Here is an 18,771-nt window from a genome sequence, read left to right as displayed (position 1 = left end):
GGGACTAACCAGCACGGATTCTGCAAAGGAAAACGGACTTGCTGGTCTCTTAGAATTCTCTGAGCATGTCAGGGAAGGACTGGAGAAAGGAGAACCGGTGACTATGTGCTTCGACATCCAAAAGGCCTCTGACAAGATCCCACACAAAAGGCTATCAAAGAAGTTAAGTCATCATGGGGAGGAGGCAAAGTATCATGGATCAAAAAACAGGCCGAGACAGAAAACAAAGTAGGATTTAATGGTCAATTTTCAGCACGGCAAAAGGTTAACAGCAAGGACTGCAGGTTCCACACCAAGTCCCGTGTTGTTTAGTTGATTAATTAGTGATCTGGAATGGGACGGGGGCGAGGGGGCATGAGTTGAGAGTTACAAAGCTGACAAATGACAAAGTCAGGTTAATTGGGACCAGGGAGGGCCGCAAGGGGCTTCGGAAAGAGCTAACTGAGAGGGTCACTAGCTACATATGGCCAGCAGGAACACTCAGTGCTCTCAGCATTCACAGCAGAATTGTGGAAGGGGTTTTAAATACCAATCTCTGTCAGAGATCAGGAGACCAGACAACCCCCAGTCAGCAGGTGTGGGATCCTTCCACCAGCACAGCTAGTGCTGCCAGAGAGGGGCTGTGACCCCCTTCCACCCTCTCTTAGTCTGATCCATTTCGGCTGCCAGCCCTCCAGGGCAGGGACCACCTCTCTGAACAGTGCCTAGAACAATGGGACTCCGATCTCAGCTGAGCCTCAAGGCACTACTGGAGCACAAATGAATGAGAGATTCCCCTCCCAGGAAGGGACTGACTTTGGGAAAGCAGAGACCCTGCCACGGAAGCTGGGCAGGAAAAGTGTTACATTTTTCCAGCAGAGAGGAATGCGCTCACTCATCACTCCCATGCCGAAGCAATCGCTCACCAGCGTCAGAGCTCAGCTCCAGCCTTACGGGAAACGGCTGGCGCGCTCTCTCTCCGCAGCACGGCCACACAAACGGAAGAGAGCAAACCTCTCCCAGCACAAGTGCTAACTGCCATGCTCCATCAGCCAGGCAGCAAGGCGCTGGGATCCAGCCGTGCTGCCCTTAGTGACGCACTTGGCTTGGCCTGGCCTGGCTGGGGGCAGAAGTTTATTTCTGTGCCAGGCCAAGCTGCTCCTTAGTACCCCCCACCCCAGGGCTCCGCACACACGGAACAGGAGAAAGCTAATGGCACAACCCTGATGTTTTTCCCCCTGGGTTTTCAAGCGGGTCAGGTAACTGCGGTCACTCCAGCTGGGTTCGCTGCACTGCTGCTGCCGGAAGCGGGCGCGAAGGCAGTCCCGCGTGGTTACCCTGAAAGGTGTCTTGCAATGACCGGCTCCGTTTATCCACAGCAACGAGCGCGTTGCCTCCCCTGCGCTGCCTCTCTCCAGGGCAGCTGGGTTTCCACGGCCCGTTCAGTCCTGAGCCTCTCTGCAGGGAGCGCCGTGAGCTCACGGACGCCTGTCAGCTGGGGGGAATGTCACTTCACCACATGATGGAGAAGACTGGCTGGGAGCCGACCTGGCCCTCAAGATGTGAACGACTTAATCACCCCATTACCAATTCCCCGGGCCAGACAGCCCTCTCCGGCTTTGCCTGCCTGCATTTCGGGCTCCGCTGACACAGGCGCACGAACTCCAGTGCCTGGCTTGGCTGGAAACGTCCCTCCATCCCATGGTCCTTCTCCAGCTGATAAGCTCAGCTGTTGTGAGTGGCGCTGACCTTATCACAGCACCCCACAAACGTCTCTGGGAACTCGCGTCAGCCACTCACAACAGCTCAGCTCAGGGAGTTCACATCACAGCCACCACTGCAGGCAGCTCCTTCCTCTAGGTCCCTGGTTCGACTCCAGAGGGGGTCGGCAGCAACCACTGCTGGCTGGGCTGGGCGGCCCTGCAAAACCCAGGGCCACAGAGGGTGGGAGCCCCTGAGCCTACAGCATCTCTGCAGGCCAGGAACCCTGCCCAGCCCTCCTGCTCCCACCACCATTTACCTGCCTCTCCTCCAGCCCTGTCTACGATGTGCCTCTCGGGCAGCAGGGACAGGGGCAGCATGGGGGTGGGGGCACGGAGGGGCCATGGTGCAATTCCCCACTGATCCCACCCCCCCTCACAGAAGGACCCAGCCTCCCTGCCCCCACTAAGGAACCTCCTCTCCCCCTCCCCTCAATCTCATGAGACCCCCCCCAGTGCTGAGCTTTGCGCTGTTAGGGGCTAACCACAGTAACTGCAGGGGCTGCCCAAGGAGCTGGGGTCCACATAGCCGTAGGGGAGCCTCAAACTCCTTCCCACCGGAGGGGCTGCTGCTGTGTGTGTGTGATGAGTTGGGGGTGTCCCAACGGACCGGTGTCCACAACACTGAACACCCCCCCCCCCCACACACACACACAAATGGCACCACCAGGCCCCCTTGTTCACACTGACTCCAGCACCGAGCAGGCCGCAGAGAGCGAACCAAGCCAATCCCCCCACCCCTCCACGGGCACATTGGCAGGGGGCGCGGGAGGTGGGCACCCCTGCTGCTGCCCATGCGGGCTGGAGGGCCATAGGCTCCTGGGCTGGGGTTCCTTCACCTGTATTCAGGTCACACTGTGCCTGGGATCCCTCCCAGCAAGGCAGTGGAGGTTTCACATGTAGAAAGCTTCCCCTCCCCTTTACGGCTTGGCACTGGAGGGCCACGGGTGCGGGAGCAGACACCAGCACACCCACCATAGAACCGTGGGCTCTACCTCGTGGGCTGCGGCCAGGAGATCTGGATTCTGTTCCCAGCTCAGTCGCTGGCCTGCCCTTGGGTGAGTCACTTTCCCAGCTGTACTGTGCGCTCTGGGGCAGGGACCGTCTCCCCATGGGACTGCCCCGCCTCGTAGCCCCATTACACACGGCACAGCGCCAGCACACACTCACCTGCCGGAGCAGTTCAAGTTTCTTCAGCTCTTCATTGTAGCTCTCGGGATTCTCGCCATAGTTCTTCAGAACAAACTGGAGAGCGAAAAAAACTGAAATCAGAGCTCGTGTCTGGGACTGGTGCGGAGAGGAGAAGTCGAGAACCATTCCCCGGAGCAGAGCTGCCCTGGCATTGCCGGCGCGCCAGCTGGAGCCAGACAGCAAGAGGGGCGGCGGAAACCCCTATAAAGGGCGGCAGAGACACTCGGGATTGGGCTTTCGGGGTGTTGCACAGGCCAGGCTGTTTCGGTCTTCGCTGAGGGAGAGGGGCTCAGAGCAGGAGACTGAAAGCCCCCCTGCAAGGCCAGGAACGGGTCACCAGTTCCCTGCGTTGCCCCCACACAGCCAGTCAGCCCACAGCACATGGAAGCCACCTCCAATTTGAAGGAGCCGGTGTATTTCCTCGGACAGTGGGTGCCCCTATTTCCCTGCAGCCTTCAAGTCAGAGCCAGGCGTCTTGCAGAAGGAGCTCTGCAGTCTGAGCGCAGCTGGCCACACCCAGCCCTGGTGAGACACCCCTCAGCCCACCAAGTCATTGGAGTTACAGACCCAGCCTGCAGACCAGGCTTAGCAGGGACCGCAGCTGCTCTTTGACTTGAGCAGCCATATTCAGCGTGAGCGGCCAAGGAGAGCGTGCTGCCAAACGTGAATCTGCAGCAAGCGGCCACCACTGCCCGGGTGACGGGTCTGCTCAAGAAGCAACACATGCTGCATCTTCACTTGTCCAGCCAGGGGCTGACCAGGGGAAAGGTTTCATCACAGCTTCTTGTCCAATGGAGCCACGCAGGCCCGGCCTGCCAACCTTTCAGCTACAGGTCTGCCACGGCTACTGGCAGCTGCACCCTTGTTAAGGTTCAGAAGTGCCAAGCCAGGCTCCCAGATACCTTATTAAGTGTCCTGTAGGTAAGACAGACCCACGTGTAACTATCAACCTATGCACCCTCCTCCAGCTTTCCCGACACATTCCCCTTCTCCCCTCCCCACCATGGTAGAGTCTAGGTCAGATGGCAAGGTCCTCAGGGCAGGGATCTTCTCTCTGATTTGCCTGTAAAGCACCATGCACTATGCAAATCAAAACCGATCGGGGCTCTCTTCTCCGCTGGGCCCAGTAAAGCACCCTACCCCCATGTCTGATGGCACTCATTCTCTCATTTCCCCCAGCAACCAGGCCTGAATTGTTCCTGCCTGCGTAGCCTCCAGTGCTTTACCCAGCCCAAGCTTAAATGATGACTGCCTTTCCTCAGAGTTCAGCCCCTACGCCGCTCAGCTCTGAAACGCGGCCACCTCTGGGGTGAAACACAGCAGGTGTTTACCAGCGCCCAGCAACATGAGAATACAGATTCAAAGAGAACCTGCAGGGAAGAGTCGGGAGACAAAGGTAGTTCTCAGAACTGAAATGCGTCCAAGACACTGGAAGTAACACAGCCCCTGGGATCTTGAGCGAACACACGTGGCCAGCACGAGGGTTCTGCATCTGACGGGAAAGACGGTGCCCCCAGCAGCACAGTACCCCCAACACCACGCCGTGGTGCGGCCGCGATCCTGACTCGAGAGCGAGGAGAGCCAGCGAGCCATCGCCTGTAAAATCTTGGGGATCCCCCCCCCCACTCCAGCCAACCTCACATAGCTTGGATGAGCCAGTGGGGTCGCAGCACAAGGAGTCACGGCTGGCGGCTACATGCACTGGCACTGTCTGCGCAGCGCCGCAGCACCACCTGGGTCCTGAGCACTGCAGATGACGTCTCCACGAGAGACGCCTGCAGCGGGGTATTGATCCGCTGTTCACTGCACAGAGCAGGGATCGTCTATTTCTTGGGTGCCCGCAGGCGCCGGACGTGTGCACTGCACTCCGGCAGCTGGAGCGGCACTGCTCACACAGAGGACAGGGGTATCTTTCCGGGCCCCACAGAATGTAGCAATGCCACGGGGGGCAGGGAGCATTCCGCACACATGACACTGACTAGAGCAGCAAGCGAGAGCCTTCGGAGCTACACACACAGCTGCGTCTGGCAGCCCCTGGCCTGGGCAGGGCGAGGACTCCACTAGAGTCCAGTCTAGTGGCCAGCAAAGGAGACTAGGAACCAGGACACAGGGAGTCTATTTGTGGCTCTGGCACTGACTTGGCATGGGGCTTTGGGCAAGCCACTCCCTGTTACATGGGGAGGTTCAGCACGCAGAGGGGGATAGCAGGGCTGTGGGGCTTAACGAAGGCTCTGAGCTCTCTGAGATCCCCAGCCAGTGCTACAGAACAGCAAAGGATTGTGAGAGCAATGCTCAAGGGAAGAGGGCCCAGCCATGCCCAGCTGGCTGCAAACCAGCTGGAGAGAGACTCTTGAAGGACAATGTCCTTGTTAGAGAGACTGAGGCTGGTGATTGCAGACACGTACTGCCCTTGACTGAAGGGACATAGCTCCACACTGGCTAGAAACCGAGCTGCCTGCTGTGGTTTGGGGAAGGGGCTGACACCAGCTAGAGATCTGTGGGGGACCAGCCGTCTTTTGGCAAACGTAAGGTCCGGGTGAGTAACAGGCAGGGGAGACTCGGCAGCCGCACGGCTGGCAGACAGCACTTTGCACAGGGATAGCCAGGGGAACGTGCTGCAGAACCATCATGCTGGGTGGAGGGCCAGGATCCCTGACGTCCCACACAGGGGCACTAAGTGAGAGAGGTCAATGGCTCTCTGAAGGGGAGCTGAAGAATCGGGAGCCTTCCCAGACTCTGGGGGGGGAAAGGATTTCTAGGGAAGAGGGAGCAGCCTGAAAAATCAGAACTGAACACAACGTACCTGGCAATACCCCGCACACTTACCCAGGCCCGGTTCCTAGATCCCAGAGGGCTTTCACAAGCACTCGCCCAGGGTGGGCAAGTCAATCACATTGTACAGACCCAGAGACTGAGCAGCTTGCCCCAAAGACACACAACAAAGGCAGGACTAGACAGCAGGAATCCCACGCCCAGTGGCCCTGCTGTAACCATTACATTGCACTGCCTCCTGTGACATCTGGTGGGATGAGTCACATCAAAGGCTCCTAAGTATGTGTCACAAGGTCCGTAGGATGAAGAGAAAAGCAACTAACTGCAGGCTGTTCCCACGCACGGGCAGAGCACAGTTTATGGGGAGATTGCCCCTCACCGACGCCCGCAGACTGCACTGGGCAGGGGCCAGCGCACTCAGACTCCCAGCACTGCTCATCTGCCACTCCAGTTCCAAAGAACATTAGGAAAATCCACATTTCATCAGCCACAAGCACTCCAAGGAATGATACGGGGCAATGAGGCTGATGGCCCTGCAGTACTAGCAGGAGCCAGAAGAGGGGGCTGTACCATCCAGAGGAAAATGCTTTTCGTGACAGGTGAAGACACCTGATTGCACAGACATCCTATGAAATCCACAAGGCTCAAGCTGCAGCTAGCCATTAGGGAAGTCCAGGAAGCCTTTCGCCCTGCAGCTACAAGGGCAATGGGGTAAGAGGCTGGGCAGGAGGGTCACGCACACACAATGGGAATGCACTGGGAAGAGCTCAGCAATCTAGTCCGAGTGAGAGAAACCTCTGTCCTCTAGGTCACTGGGTTCAAAACCAGCCCAGCCCAGCCATGACTCACAGCTGTTACCATTCCCAACTGCTCACTGACCCGGATGTCGTGAGTTGGTGGCTTCAGTTCTTTCTTAAGGGTGGATAAAAACAAAATGATTTGTTTGAAAACAAAACAAATTTTAAATAGGGGATTTTGACTTAAATTGGATATTTTGATCTTGTTATTTCAATTATCATTCGTTTTTTCTTTTTAAAAATAAGCCTGCTTAAAGTGAAATCTGAATCTAATACAAAATATGTGAAGGCCTAAAATTATAATCTCAGATCATTTAAATAAATAATTACGCTGAATCCATGAGCCTCTGTCAAAAACTTTGAGTTAAAGGCTGCTTTTCTAGATGAAGAAGAATCAGGGGGGAAACTTTGGAGGTCAAGATCTATAAATATGGCACAACAGGTCAGCCTAAGTAACTTAGGAGACTGTCTCGTTTTCAAGAGACTTAGGCAAGTAGGAACTTAAGCTCCAGTCACTTTCATTCAGGCATATTTGAAAATGTTCCCAGGCTGACCTGAAATAATCAGTTGAATTCACCGCCTACAGTTAAGCCCTCTGTTTAATAAATCATTTAGCTGGAAATGTGAAATAATGCGTTGATAAGTTTAGGTATCCAAAACTTTTAAGGTTTTGTTTAATCAAAATAAATGTTATATTCTGTTGTATGTTTAGTTAAACTCCAGTTTCCATTCTAATGCAGCTTGACAACATGAGCAAAAAGTTACCTAGGAAATGAGCAATACCTCATTTACCTTTTCTAACATACTACAAATGTACAATGAATGAGAATCTGAAAATATTAAGCTATATAATTGCTGAAATAAGTGTATATATAGTTATACCGTATCCTCCTAGGTAGCAAAACTAGGTACCAAATCCAGCGTAAAGGCTGTTTCACTGCAAATCAACATGTTTTAATGGTTAGATCAACCTAAGACAATGCACCTTTCTTTAGAACCAGGATCCCCAAACTGCAGGCGGGGGCCAACGCCCACGGGAGGCAGCACCATGCTTCCAGCCCCACTCCGCCCCCAGACCTGCTCCACCCTCAAGCCGCGCTCCTCCTCCAGCCCCCAGACCTGCTCCGCCTCCAGGCCCCGCTCTGCCCTCATTCTCTCTCCGCCCCCAGAGCAGCTCCCCCCCGCATTCCCGCCTCTAGCCCCAGCTCTGCCTTGGCTGTGCAGTAATGGAGGGGGTGTGGGGACGGATGCCGTTAATGGTAAGGGCGGGCACGACGGGAAACGTTTGCACACCACTGTGTTAGAATAACGGAGGTACACATGGAAAAGTTGATTAAAATAGATGCTTTCAATCCAGGCTTTCCACTTGGTGATTTAAAGCACCACCTTGACATAAACCAACCACCTCGAGAGCTGTGCCCACCACAAGCAGCCCCCTCATAACAGGTGCAGCAGAAGGCCATGGAGACTGACCGTTCTACTAGCGTGGGGGTGGCCAGGCAGAGCTGGAGGCCAGGAGAGCAGCCACGTGGCAATACAACACTCAGATCACCATGCACACAGGGGCTGTGCTCGCTTGATGTGACACTAAGGCTTCTGGGAGCACATCCCAGCATTCTTAGCACTGCAGCAAGCCAAGCCTCACTATGCATTTTCCCGGTGACCCATGGGAGAACTTGTCTGTCCTTTCTGGGTACGTGGGGTGGAATTGTGGGAAGGCACTGGCGGACGAATGGCACTCAAGTGGGGCTACACCTGCATCCATACTAGAGCAGTCGTGTTAGCAGTGCCAAGTTGTGCTCACTCACATTTTAGTATACGTCCCCCTGAGGCCACCCAACTGGAGTTAAAAGCATCGCCACACCTAAGGCCAGGATTCATGTGTGGGGATGGGATTGGAATTGGGGGCAACACTTTTGTTAGAAGTTGAGTTAACGCTGCAGCGAGGACCCGCCCTATGATCTTCCCAGAAAGCCGTGATCAAGAACAGCCAGAGCATCCAGACACCTTAGCCTGGAGAACCACCAAAACTCAGATCTGACGGGTTACTGGCTAATGTGGTAGAGCTGGTTTGAGCACAAGCCAAAAAAGGTCACGCTCTGGCCTGATGGCGTCTGCCAATGAGTCTGTCAGGCTTGTCCTTAATCCAAACAAATTGCTGACTATAAGACTGAATCTGAAGCTGGCACCCAACCAAACAGGAGGGTTATAATCCCGGGGCCGAATAGAAAAGGAAAATTAAATGGGATCTCCTCCGTTAACTGCACAAGCCCAGCTCCTCCAGCCTACCCGGGGCTCTAAGTAGTGGCAAACCAGCGTAGAGAAGAACTGGAACCAAGGGTGGAAAGCAGAGACCGAGGGCTTGTCTATACTTACGCGCTGGTTTGGCGGCAGGCAATCGAACTTCTGGGTTCGATTTATCGCGTCTTGTCTGGACGCGATAAATCGAACCCAGAAGTGCTCCCCGTCGACTCCGGTAATCCTGCTCGGCGCGAGAGGAGTACGCGGAGTTGACTGGGGAGCCTGCCTGCCGTGTCTGGACCGCGGTAAGTTCGAACTAAGGTAGGTCGACTTCAGCTACGTTACTCACGTAGGTGAAGTTGCGTATCTTAGTTCGAATTGGGGGGTTAGTGTGGACCAGGCCTCAGTGATTAATCAACTTCCCTAGCATTTCCCATCTGAGGCTGTAGCACGTCACAATCCTCGGCTAAGCCTCTCAGCCCCACGTGAGGTGGGTATTATCCCCCTTTCCCAGGTGCAGGAGGGGAGACACAGAATTCCCCAAGTCATGCAGCAATTCGGAAGCAGAGCTAGGATTAGAACCCGAGAGTCCTGACCCTGCCACTCAGCCACAGGGGGGCCCTCAGCAAGCCACTGAGCCTCTCCATAGCTTAGTTTCCCCTACCTCACAGGGTGCATGTATGAATGTGGGGGGAACAGGACTAAATCAGCACATCTTCATCAAGCGCTTAGAGACCGTTCGATTTTTAGAAGTGCTTTTGCTAAGCTCAGAACTTACCGACGTTGGCCAGATGCTACCACTGTGCTCACCAGCAGCGCCTCCAAAACCTCCAGGAGTTTAAACCGAGACCTGCTATCCAAGCTCCCTACCACAACCAGGAAAGGGGGAGGAATCTGAGATCCCAGATGATACGCTGCAAATCCCACCTGCTTCACCACTCAAGATAAACACAGGGAAGAGGAGAAATGCGGACGGTAAACACCCTGAAGTTTGTCAGGTTAAAAAAATATCAGATTTGTTTTAAAAATAAGATGCTATACCTCGCTATTGCCTAGATTATTAAAACTGAAGGCACTTAAATTTACTTTTCACCATTTCTGCATCTCTCCACCCAGTACTGAAATTGGAGGAGTCAGTTTGTCTGCTTTCTAGTTGGTTTCACTTCCCGTTTCATGTACCAACCAGCAAAATGCCAAGAAATCTGGGTTGCAAACACTGCAGGGAAATCTTTACATCTAAAGAGAAGAGTGGCACAAAAGTATTTCTATTAATTTCAGATTTCTCAGGATTTGCTTTTTTAAACAAAGAATAAACCTGAAGTTTAAACATGCTGAAAGAGACAGCACTTGCTCTGACCAAGTGGTAAGAGCATCCCTCATATGCAGCCACACCTGCCACACAGCCATGCGATTTTAAAATGACTGCCTTGTTTTGGCGGCCACCCTCCTCTAGGTAGGCACATATCACTCCATCCACTGCAGCAGAAGTTCTACTGATGGCTAGTCTCCTTTCCAGCACTAGCAGACAAACCGGAATGGCAAGGACTGTTTCTCACTTACTATCATCACCATGTCAGCAACCTGCAAAGCATGACTCAGCTCTCTGGCCTGCATTAGAAAAAGCTGAGGAAGGCCCAACTACTTGTGGTCATCCAAGATCCCATGACACTTTTCCCAGAAATCAGGGAGATGTCCTTGACCAATCATATTCTGCCAAGCTAAATTCCCCCTGGAGTTTCAAATGAATACCAGACATTTCACTCCCTGTCTTCCAAAGTGTGCTGTGAAGTGTCAGACCAAGAGATCACTTAAATGCAGGGTAGTAATTTGGTTTGTAAAATGTTTTGAGATTCTTGTGGACAGACAGCCCTACAGAAACACCAATCCTTAGTTGGAATTTTTCATGTATAGCCATGTACGGTCTCCCTTTAAAAACAAAAAATGCATCAACCAAAACCTGAGTGTCGCTGTATAGGAGGACAGGTGCCTTTCCGCCCCAAAAAGCAACAAGAATTTTGCACATCGTACAAAAATAATATGAATTAGTACTAACCGAACATTTCTCAAACAAATCTCAAAGATGGGCAAGTATTTTCTTTTACAAAAGTTAATACAAAATGGGCAAGTATCATACTCATTGATACAGACGGAAAAACAGAGGGGTCCAAGGGACACAGCCCACTTGAAATCTAGCTAGTTTAAGAATAAACAAGTGAAGACAGTTTCAGACACAATCCTTACCCCGACTGCCAAGGCCAATTTTTGTTTTACAATCATCCCCCCCCCCCCCCCCCCTTTTTGCTGTGTGAAAGGCAAACAGACAGAGAAACTGACCCGCGCTATCAGGGAAACAACGAAACTGACCCTGAACAAACTGCTGTCAAAGTCACAGAGACCAACCTTTCAATTCTAGAAATCTTAGGCACTGTTGGTAACAATGGTAGTAAAACATCCCCAGACAGAAGAGCAATATTTAAGCTGGTCTCTTTCTCTGGGACTTAACACAGAGGAACTCAGCAATCGCGTCGCTTATCCGCAAGTCCCTGCTTTAGAACACTGCCTCTCCTTTGCCATAGCACAGTATTTTACAGCAGCAAAGAGAGTTCTCAGTTAGCCTCTAGTTTCCAAAGACATGAGACTGTGGGGTACAGCTGCGCCTTCGCTCTTTTATCTACTTTCTTAGGACTTGATTCAAACTCCCTTAAAGCCAATGGAAAACCTCCCACTGGTTTCATCATTGGCTTTAACAGACACTGGATTGCATCCTTATTAAATAAACATTATTGAGACCATCTCAAAATGCCTAGATTAAATCAATTATTGATTACAGTGAGATGGGGCAGGACGGCTCACGCTTGTCTACACTTCAAAATTAGGTTGTCATAGCTGTGTCACTCAGGGATGTGAACACACACACGCGCACCCCCCGCGACACAGCTCTGCCAACAAAACCTGCAGTGTACATGCAGCTATGCCAACAGACGAGGGCTTTGTCGAGATAGCGAATGTCATTTGGAGTGGTGATGTTCCTACACTGGCAGAAAAACTCCTGTTGGTGTAGGCTGTTTACACCCTAAGGGGCTATGCAGTGTAGATACACCCTCAGTTTGGACCAACTCGGCATCCAACTCTAGCGAGTGAAGGTCCGTGTTATGGAAATCCTCTCACAGGAGGTCTGCTCAAGCCCCTTGAGGGCACGCAGCAGGAGCGACCCTGCTTTGACTGGCTTTTCCATAACCATTTGGGGCTCCCTCCTGGGGGATTTCTGCCCCTCCTACCTCCTTTAGGATCATCTCTTTGCATCACTTGGGACTTTATCCCATTTGCTGGTGGAACAGTTCCCCCGAAGGTCATTACGTCTCCCATTTGCCCCTCTCGGACAGTACATTTGATCTGGTTGGGTCTCTTGACCATCGATATCTGGTACTTTGGCTTTATTGAACAGGGCTGAGCGATCCCAATGAAAAGCAACTTACAAATGGGTGAAATGAATACTGCTCTCTTAGACAGTCACTGGGTCCAGACACATAGGAATGATGTAAACTCTCTTCCTCATTTTAAAACCCATGGGAAGCAAACACCCAAGTAAGACTCTCAATCTAGCGGAGGTACCAAACCGGGCTTTAGATCCAGATTTACCAGCATCCCATAAGGCCCTGGGGCCATTTCACTGCCAGTGAGAATTACTCCCACCAGAAATAAGCCATAGAACAGAACCCACTCCAAGCTGGACTCGGCTCCTTCCCAGGCCTCCTCTCACCACTGCTGTCTCTCCCAACATGTGCAGCAATGGCGTACGCTGTGTCACCGGACGGATCCTGAGGTGCAGAGGCCAGAGGAGGGGAGAGAGAAGAGGCAGGATGTGGCGATGGGATGAGTGGAGTCCGAGGAAAGTCACGTGCCGTGGGGACACTATTTGCCCTCGCCAAGCCTCACTCAGAACGAGCCAAGCTCTTCAGGCAGGTTTTTGAAATCTCTCCCTCTCATGAGAGAGAGTGGTTCAATGAGACACATGAGACACTTCACTCCTTTCAAACTCTCCCAGCTCTCAGACTTGGGGCAGGGAGGGGTGGGGGTACCAGCAAATGCAGCCCCACCCTCCACCTCCTCAGGAGCATCGTCACTGAACCAGGACTCGCAATGGGTGCAGCTTGCAGTCGCGGGGGGGGGGTCAGGGGGTAATGAGCGTCCGTGGGCCCAGAGCACTCGCTAACACGGCCAGGCCAGCTGCTCTGGGCATGGGGGGCATCTCCAGGCTGGGGGAAGGGCAGCGGGGGGGGGGGGGGGGGAGAGATATGGACTGATGTGTCACTGTGGGGATGGCAGGGACAGACTCGGGCCTCAGGCCCAGCCCCCCCCACACTTACCCCACAGTTACCAGTAACCACCCCCGGGTGGATCTGCCAGAGCAAGTCCCCCCCCCCCAACTACTCCCCCTCCCCCCACTCACATACCAACCCCCCACCCTCCCCATCAACAAGTCTCTCCCTCTTCCCACCCCCCCACCGGCCCTTCCCCCACACACCTGCCCCCTCCCCCACTCCTGCCCCCTCCCCCACACACCTGCCCCCTCCCCCACCGGCCCTTCCCCCACACACCTGCCCCCTCCCCCACCGGCCCTTCCCCCACACACCTGCCCCCTCCCCCACTCCTGTCCCCTCCCTCACCGGCCCTTCCCCCACACACCTGCCCCCTCCCCCACTCCTGTCCCCTCCCCCACCGGCCCTTCCCCCACACACCTGCCCCCTCCCCCACTCCTGTCCCCTCCCCCACCGGCCCTTCCCCCACACACCTGCCCCCTGCCCCAACGGCCCCTCCCCCACACCTGCCCCAACGGCCCCTCCCCCACACCTGCCCCAACGGCCCCTCCCCCACACCTGCCCCACCGGCCCTTCCCCCACACACCTGCCCCCTCCCCCACTCCTGCCCCCTGCCCCAACGGCCCCTCCCCCACACCTGCCCCAACGGCCCCCTACACACTCCCCCCCCCGCCCAACGGCCCCTGGGGGCTCCCTCCCCCCTCACCTTCTTCACGGCCTGGTTGAAGCCGAACTCCCCGGCCTCCTTGAGGTCCAGCCAGATCATGGGCATGCGGGGCACGGCCTCCATCCCGGCCGCTCCGCCGGCGCCGCTCCGCGCCCGGAACGCAGCAGGCCCGGAGCCTCCCTAGTCCCCGCCCCCGGCCCGCCGCGGCGCCTCACCGGAAACCGCCCTCCGGAAGCCGCCGCGGCGCCTGATGGGAAATGTAGTCCTGACGCTGACTCTCCCCCTCCCTGCCTGCTGGGGGGGCGGGCACAGGCTCCTCCCCTAGGGCCCCTCCCTTGCTGCTGGGGGGGCGGGGCACAGCCTCCTCCCCTAGGGCCCCTCCCTTCCTGCTGGGGGGGCAGGGCACAGGCTCCTCCCCTAGGGCCCCTCCCTCGCTGCTGGGGGGGCGGGGCACAGGATCCTCCCCTTTAGCCCCTCCCTTCCTGCTGGGGGGGGCGGGGCACAGGCTCCTCCCCTGTACCTGGGGGGGGCGGGAGGTACACAAGTGGGTTCCTTCCATCCTTAAGGGTGTCACTACAGAACCCACCCCCCATTCTCCACCCCTCGCTCCCCGCCTCGCAGTGCTGCATTCCTCGGTGCTGGGGCCAAGAACCGCCTGCAGTGGGTCCAGCTGTGGGGCTCTGGGGCCTGGCATTCAGCCAGCGCCATTCCCCTGTTAAACTGTAGCACGTCACAGCAGCACATGGGCTAGAGCCCGACTCAGTACCAAGGTCTGAACTGATCCGGGATCGGACAGAACCCCCGCAGCCTCCCACCCTGGGCTCAGACCCAGCCAAGATCAGCTGTGAGCGGAAGCTCTGCCATCGGACACATATTAGGTGTCCCGTGGGACACAAGGGCAGCGGGTCTCGCACCCAATCCCAGCGGGCAGGTCTCCATGTAACAAAACCCCCTGCAACTGGGAGGCCCCGGACTGAATGGGTCTGGAGCCAGGGGGCTCTGTCACCCATGCAGGCGGGCGCTGCAGGGCCCAGCTGAGACACACGGGCAGGGCACAGGGTGTGGGAAGATCGCCCAACTACTGCCCGTGCTCGTGCTGTAGCAGCTCAGTGGATAACGGCGGATGTCAGACTCCAGGACTGTCCAGCTATCACTTTTAACCAGCGTCGAAATTCACGCCACAAGAATCACCTTTATGATCATTTCACAGAGACATTTTGCGTTGGAAACCAGGCCCCCAATAATCCTCCAGTAAAAAGCAACAGACAAAGAGGGACAGAGTGGGGGGAAAAACCATAACATTGCTGCTCAAATACTGGATCTGCGGCTTTTCAATAGATGCAACTGGCGACCATGTGGCTGTAGTGAGGTCTGGCCCCTCTGATCCCTTGACCCGCTGTGGGCAGGACACAGCAACCTGTGGCTCATACCACCACCTAGTGGAGAGGGTGCATAGGAAGCACCTGGGTAAAGATGGCTGGAGAACGTTGGGGCTGTTCTTCCCCGCACAGGGACCTGATGAGACTCACTCAGACTCCCCTGGACTGAGCTAAAAGATCTCAGCTAAACCAAAGCATTTCTTTGCCTGCTGCCAATAAGCCAGGGGCTGAGAGCAGTGGGAGAGGTTGGAGGGGGTTGAAGGGACAGCTCTGTTCAGCCGTTGGCCGGTAAATCGGTATGCTCTGTGCCCTTCTGTCCCAAGCAGAGAGTCTTATCCATTAGTGAACATTCCCAGGCCAGGCCCAGCCCGGGCGCTTGTAGACAGCACACACTGGCAACGGCCACATACTCCAGACCCAGAGAGGGCTGAGCTGAGCTGGGCTGACCCTAGATTTCATGGGGGGCTCATGTGAAGAAACCAACTTCCTGATGCCCCCCCACTCCTGGCTGTATCCAGTCTCCGCACCTCGATTCCCTCCCACACCAGAGCAGGTGTGACTCCAACCCAAATGCAGGGGAGACCCTAGACATGTGGGAGGCTGCCCTTGGATAGTGGGGGGTTGAAGGGGACCATCTAGCCCAGGGGTCCCAAATGTGCAGGCGGTCCCTGCAAAGGAAGAGAGACACGTGAGCAGCAGGGGAAGAGGGGGAATGTAGAAATCACCATGTTGATCCAGCTGGTCCAGTAGCCAGTCTCTGGCCGTGAATGATACCAGCTGCTTTGGAGGCAAGCGCCGGGAATTCCCAGCTTGGACAGACATGCAGTAAAATACCCCTGGGGAGATCTCATCCTATCCCCAGACTTGTGCCCTGAAGCAAGGGGCCCATGATATAGAGAAAGGCCTTTTGGGGATGCTTCTACGCTCTTGACGTCCATGATATCTTGTGGCCATGAGTTCCACTGGCTAATCCCAGCTTTAACTGTGACATCCATTGATTGCTTTGAACTTGTAGCAGGAGAGGATCAAGCTCTCCTGACTGACCAGCCAAGGATCAGTTTCTGGCCAACCCTCCCCATACCCTGCTTTGTTTGATACCTCTCTAGTGCATCCCCTCTCTCAGCTGGAGTCAGCCCACCCCAGGAAGGGTGTGAGACCCCAGAGGAGATACAGGTGGGGAGAGGGCTGCTCCTACAATGTGCCTCACTGCGGACCCACAGGGATCATCTGGTGGGTGGTGGGAGAGGTCAGTCATGGTAGCCCATTCAGTCCTTGGCCTCTCTGCTAAGTCTGCCAACAAGGGGACTCATCCGTGGCAGCTGCTGTTGCATATATGAGTGTGTCCCCAGGCGATGGGCTAAGACCCATTTCACAGAAGCCATCAACCAGTCCTAATTTCCAGTCACCTCGGACCTAGCACGGCTCTGAGCCCGTGCTGGGGAGATCTGCAGCCTGTGCCTGTCTCCTGGCCCATCTGACCCCCTGCGGGCTTGATCCCATGCCCCCTGCATCTCTCAGCTCCCTCCCCTCCGCTCCCCTTCTCCTTTGCTCTGTACCCTCGGACAACGGGCTCCCAGAGCTGAGGGCCAGACGTGGAGGCCGGGGGCATCTGAGGCTTCCCTGGCGCCGAGGCGTTTGTGAATTATTGATCTCATCGCTGCGGAACATGAACATGCTGGGGGAGGACCGAGCTCAGTGCCGCCCCCGCAGCCTGGCTTCCCACTCTGTTCCCATGGCAACCGAAGAGGAGGAGGAGGAGAGGGTACCCTGCCTAGGAAGAGGAGCATCTTGGGAAGTCCTTCCCGAGATTAACCCTTTCATCCCTACAGGGACCGACACCAGGGTGCTGGGCACATCTGACTTAGGGAGATGGGGATGGGTGCTTGAGTAGATGGACATGAGCCTTAAGGAAGCTGGGGGGTAGGGGGTGGGGTGATGAGGGACACAGCACCATCCAGAGGTAGGATTGGCTGGGATCTGGATTTTCCAAGCCCAGCTGTGGTTCCATTATGGATCCCATTTCTTCTGGGCGCCCAAGAGCCCCGTCCCATTAGAGACGAACCCAAGCATGGCAGTGGTGGCCCTGGATAGAAAATAGAGATGGGGGGGGGAAGGAGTGGAGGAGGAGATGAGGGATAAACAGAACAGGGAAAGGACGGGGGAGTAGAGAGAAGAGTTGGAGATGGAGAATAAGAAAGTGGGATTCAAGAGGAGAGATTGAGAGTGGAGGAACCAGAGGTTTGAAAGGGGAGCATTTGCAGGTGGGAAACCAGGCCCCTTTCACTGTTCCAGCTGCTAGTGTGTGTTTGTGCAGGCCCATGGGTGGGTTTCTGCACCCCCCTCCCTGTAGCAGGAGGCCTGTTGGTGCTTAGGAGCATGGTGTGCATGCACATACGTGTGTGTGACTCTGTAGTTGTGTATGTGTGTGTAAGTGTGCTTGCAGTTGTGTGCCCTCGCAGATGTTCTTGCATGTGGCCACAAGCACAGCTGGAAAGGCAGATCTCAGTTTGGGAGGCATTCTTGTCCGTATCCCTGTATATGCATGGGGGTGTGGCAGCCTGTATGCAACATGTGTGCATGCCTGTATGTGCCCACATGTGCGTCTGTGTGTCTGGTGGCTTATGCACACTAGCCCTGTGTGACAGGATGCCCTGATTTATGGGGAGTGGGGATGGGGACTTATTTGGGTGCATGAAAGTTCTTAATTGCTCATCTCTAAAGTGACCTGCAAAGGAAAACCCAAACCACCAAGATTTGTGCCTCCGGGGCCCTTTCAAAAACCAGATTTTTTTTCTTTTAACCCCAGAGCTAGTAGAGCTCTGAGGCCTTCGCTGGAGGACTCCTTAGAGAACTACAGACGTCGACTGGGTGCCGGCTCAGTGAGGGGCCAACTTTCACAAAGAGGAGTTCTCTCCCAAGCGGTTGTTGGGTGTTTGAGTTAAATGGGCACCAAAAACCAACCGGAGGCCAGAGCTGGACTCAGAATCCCTTCCTCGGGTTTCAGCTCCCTGTAGATCCTGACCCTTCCTCAGTCAGCACAGGGAAGCGGATACTTTTCATGTGAACACCAGCCGACTCCCCCGTCCCCTCCCAACAACCTTCATCTGAAGTAACATTAGCGCCCCCTATCTTTCCCCATTCGCAAATGGCTTTGATGAGTTCGGCTGTCTGCTGTGCACTAAACTCAAGTGACCAGCAGGTGGCGCCAAGGTTTTTGGCTCCAGCCCTGCTCAGACACATGACACAGGGCAAGGGTTTTTTTGGTGGGGGGGGGGGAGAGGAAGGGGGACAGTTTTTCATGGCACCCAGCACCACTAACTGCCCCTACCCTAGGCTATGAGCAGACACTGCCGGCCGTGCTTTGCCCTGGGGGGGTGAGGGTGAGTGTGTAGCAGAGAGGCACCAAGTTCAGGATGCCGTCCCATGGGGCCCCAGCCAGCAGCATCACTGGGATGGCTGTGGGGGGGAGGCAGCAGCGTCTCTCTTGGCAGCAGCAGGAGTTATGGGGTGCCCCGTGACTTGGGTGTCTGCCCCCGCCATGACGCTCTCTCCCTGTTGTGCTCGGCCCCCCCCAGTCCTGGAAGCAGCAGCACGGAGCTCAGAGCTGAAGGAAGTGAGGGACAAAACGCTGTGATCGAGGGGGCACCGAGCCAGCCTCTGGACAGA

General features: G+C 55.3%; 1 protein-coding gene across 2 annotated transcripts in view; it reads right to left on the bottom strand.

Moving 5' to 3' along the window:
* The window catches only part of PTPN23 (protein tyrosine phosphatase non-receptor type 23), a 38,626-nt gene extending 24,726 nt beyond the window's left edge, over positions 1–13,900 (bottom strand). For both annotated transcript variants that reach the window (XM_054016807.1, XM_054016808.1), the window contains exons 1-2: positions 13,766–13,900; positions 2,910–2,984 (exon numbers count right to left, since the gene is read on the bottom strand). In XM_054016807.1, coding sequence (XP_053872782.1) covers positions 2,910–2,984; positions 13,766–13,849 — 159 coding nt within the window. In that variant the 5' untranslated portion in view covers positions 13,850–13,900. The remainder of the gene's footprint in view (positions 1–2,909; positions 2,985–13,765) is intronic.
* Positions 13,901–18,771: the final 4,871 nt, after the last annotated feature.

The sequence above is a fragment of the Malaclemys terrapin genome, chromosome 2 (genome assembly GCF_027887155.1).
Source record: "Malaclemys terrapin pileata isolate rMalTer1 chromosome 2, rMalTer1.hap1, whole genome shotgun sequence".
Classification (NCBI taxonomy): Eukaryota; Metazoa; Chordata; order Testudines; family Emydidae; genus Malaclemys; species Malaclemys terrapin.
This window is presented reverse-complemented; position numbering and strand designations above follow the sequence as displayed.